Source organism: Monoraphidium neglectum (assembly GCF_000611645.1).
Source record: "Monoraphidium neglectum strain SAG 48.87 unplaced genomic scaffold scaffold03846, whole genome shotgun sequence".
Taxonomy (NCBI): Eukaryota; Viridiplantae; Chlorophyta; class Chlorophyceae; order Sphaeropleales; family Selenastraceae; genus Monoraphidium; species Monoraphidium neglectum.
In genome coordinates this window covers 1-3,018 of record NW_014009783.1, presented here as the reverse complement: position 1 = coordinate 3,018, position 3,018 = coordinate 1, and the positions used below count along the sequence as shown (strand labels likewise).

The 3,018-nt window shown below is 67.5% G+C and overlaps 1 protein-coding gene across 1 annotated transcript in view; it reads right to left on the bottom strand.

The window, feature by feature from the left end:
- Positions 1-2,853, bottom strand: part of MNEG_13471 (Serine/threonine-protein kinase SRK2C) — a gene marked incomplete at both ends in the record, with an annotated part of 3,316 nt that extends 463 nt beyond the window's left edge. The window contains 6 exons of the mRNA XM_014038056.1: positions 932-1,081; positions 1,533-1,655; positions 1,910-2,011; positions 2,104-2,303; positions 2,442-2,512; positions 2,690-2,853. Of these exons, the coding sequence (XP_013893510.1) occupies positions 932-1,081; positions 1,533-1,655; positions 1,910-2,011; positions 2,104-2,303; positions 2,442-2,512; positions 2,690-2,853 (810 nt within the window). The remainder of the gene's footprint in view (positions 1-931; positions 1,082-1,532; positions 1,656-1,909; positions 2,012-2,103; positions 2,304-2,441; positions 2,513-2,689) is intronic.
- Positions 2,854-3,018: the final 165 nt, after the last annotated feature.

Genomic DNA, 3,018 nt, shown 5'->3' with positions numbered 1-3,018 from the left:
GGGGAGCGGGCCGCCGGCGGGCGTGCTGGTCGGGGACGGGGAAGAGCCGTACGCCGATGGCGATGGCAGCGTGCGCTGGTCTGCGCCGCCGTCGCCGCTGCGGCTGGGCCCAGCGTCGTCTGCCGCTGCCAGCCCATCCGCCGCCGCCGCCTTGCCGCCGGGGGCCGCCGCAGGCGCGTGAGAAGGCAAGCCGCTGCCAGGGGCCAGCGCCGCGGCGTCCTCGACCGCGGAGCCAAAGGACTCGGCGGTCGACAGCGAAGACTGGCTGCAGAAGGGCGGTGCAGCGGCTGGGGCCAGGGGCTGCGGGCATATGGGCACGGGCACGGCCGTGTCGATGCTCGCGCGGGCGCCCGCGTCCAGCCCTCCAGGCGCGCCGTCCACCGCCGCGCCTCGCTCGGGTGCGCAATCGCTGCCGATGCGGCCGCATGCAGGCGCCGCGAGGGCGCCGAGCTGCGCAACCGTCGGCGTCGACTCGTGCCTCAGCCGCCGCCGCCGCCGCGCGTGCGCGCGAGCCGCACTTGCTGGTGGGCGCTGGGGGCCGCCACTGTGGGGCGCAGCCGCGGCGGAGAGGGCGTCCTGGCCGAAAAGCGGGGCGTCGGCGGCGGTGCGGGTTGCGGCGGCCATCATAGCCAGGACTGCTGCCTTGAGCCGCTTGAGCTGCAGGGTTGAGCATGACGCGCGTTCAATCAGTGGTGTGCAGAGGTGTGTGCAGTTCCGCATGACGCAGGGCGTGACAGAGGCATGCAGAAGCGGCGGAGTGACGGATGATGGAGTCTGAAACTGGTTGATAGAAGTATTGGGCAGCACCAAAGTGGGGGGTGGAAAGAGTGCACGATGCATGCCTGCACCCAACTGTGCATCGAGATGGGCGGGCGCAGCAAATGCCAACTGGCACAAAACGCAATCCGCCTGTCAGGCCCTGAACGCCCACCTGCGCAGCCGCGCGCGGCTGCTGGCACGTCGCCCTCCGCTCGCTCTCCTCAGACTGCAGCCTGTCCCAGGCCACGGCGTGCGCCTCGCTCGCCAGCGGCTGTTTGAGCCAGGGGTGGGCCTTGACACGGTCGATGCCCATGCGTTTGGACTGCAGCCGTTCAAGGGGCGTGCGGCGGGAAGTAAGGGCGGCGGAGCTGGCATGCCAGCCAAACCATTAGGGCATGCAGTGGCGCAAGCCCGTGCAAACGCGCCATTAACAGCACCACCAAGTGAGCCAATCACCACTCCGGCTGGTGTTTGTTTGTGCTCAGCATGCATGCAAGTGCGGACTCATGCCCTGTGCGCAAGAGCCCCTTGGCTCCACGCCCAAACCCACACCCACAACTAGACACAACAACGCCCATGCACCAGCGCCTGTGCGTGCACATACACAGCACACATGCATGGCGCGCGCGTGTGTACGTGCATGTGCAAAGTACCAGCGCCATGCCATGCGCATGCAATACAGCGCACATGTACATGCCGCTTGTGCGCATGCATGCGCACATGCACATGCGCCGGGCATGCACATGCACATTCACATGGCCATGCGCTCTGACCTCATCCTTGGCCAGCAGCTTATCCAGCAGGTCTGCGCACTCCACGCTGAGGACGCCGCGGCTTATGGCTGCGCTCGCGCAGTGGTTGTCGCGCCACGACAGCTTCTCCTGAGCCATGCGCACCTGTGCGCGCGCGTGTGCATGCGTTTGTGCGAGTGAGAGAGAGTCCATGTGCGCGCATCCATTTCTGCATCAAGGGCAGGAGCTCAGCCCCACAGCAACTAGTGACAACGCCACTCAACATCAAACGATTCACGAGGCTAGTCAAGCAGCGGCGCGCGTGTGCCCCGTCCCCCTTGTGCGCCGCTGCATCCGAGGGGCGCCCCTTCACTGCAGACCCGCGGCACCTCGCCAGCAGGGGGCCCCCCTCTGCGCACCTCCAGGTGCGCCTCCTCGCTGTTTGGGTCCTTGTGCTTGTCGTGCTCAAATGGGAAGCAGCCGAACAGCATCACGAATAGCATGATGCCGCTCGCCCACACCTGCGGGTGCAGGGGTGCGGCGCAGGCTTCAGGCTCGCCGCAGGCGCATGCCGCCCCGGGACCAAACACGCCCACTGCGGGCCAAGCTGCACGTTGAATCCCCCCGGCGCGCTGCCGGCAGACCCACGCCCCCATGCCGCGGCCGCCGCGCCCCCGCTCACGTCGGCCGCGGCGCCGTCAAAGCCCTGGTTTCCATACTTGGACCCCAAAATCTGGGGGCTCATGTAAGCCGGCGTGCCGAGCGCCGTGTGCATGTCGCCGCTGCCGTCTGGGCCCCACTGCCGCGCAAAGCCTAGGGCGCACGGGCAGGGTTGGGCAGTTGCGCCAGCGTCAGCTGTGTGTGCAACACACAGGATTTTGAGCGACGGCGGCGTCGGGCCCCGCCAGCCTCACCCCAGCGCCCTAGAGCTGCATGTACCCTCGTGCGCACCAAAGTCGCAGAGCTTGATGTGCGGGGCCGCCAGCGGGCCGTCCAGCAGCGTATTATCCAGCTTTAGGTCTCTGTGATGCCGAAAGGGTGGGGTACAAACCAAAAACGCGACAAAAAAAGACAAACAGGAATTTAGCACGCTGGAGGCGGGCGAGACGGCATGAGGCGCATGACCGCAAGCACAGCAGCACCCGCCCCAGCCGGCCCCCTGGCATCCGCAGCCCCTGCCCCTTTGTTTTCGCCGTCACCTGTGCGCGACCCTGTTGCCGTGGCAGTACTCCACCGCGCTCACAAACTGGCGGAAGAAGAAGCGCGCCTCTGCCTCCTCCAGGTGCAGACCCCCGCGCTCCAACGCAGACTCCCACCGGCTGGCCACCAGGTCTGTCAGCGTGCCGCCTGCGCGCGTGTGCATGTGTGCACGCGTTGAAGTAGCAGGGCGCACCAACTCGAGCCGGGCGCGTCGCCCCTGGACAGGCGCGGCGGCGCGCGTCACCCGCGCACAGCATCACCTCCAAGATTCCCACACAACTTCTCCCATCCTCACCCACTCGCTTACCCACCCACCCACCCACACAGC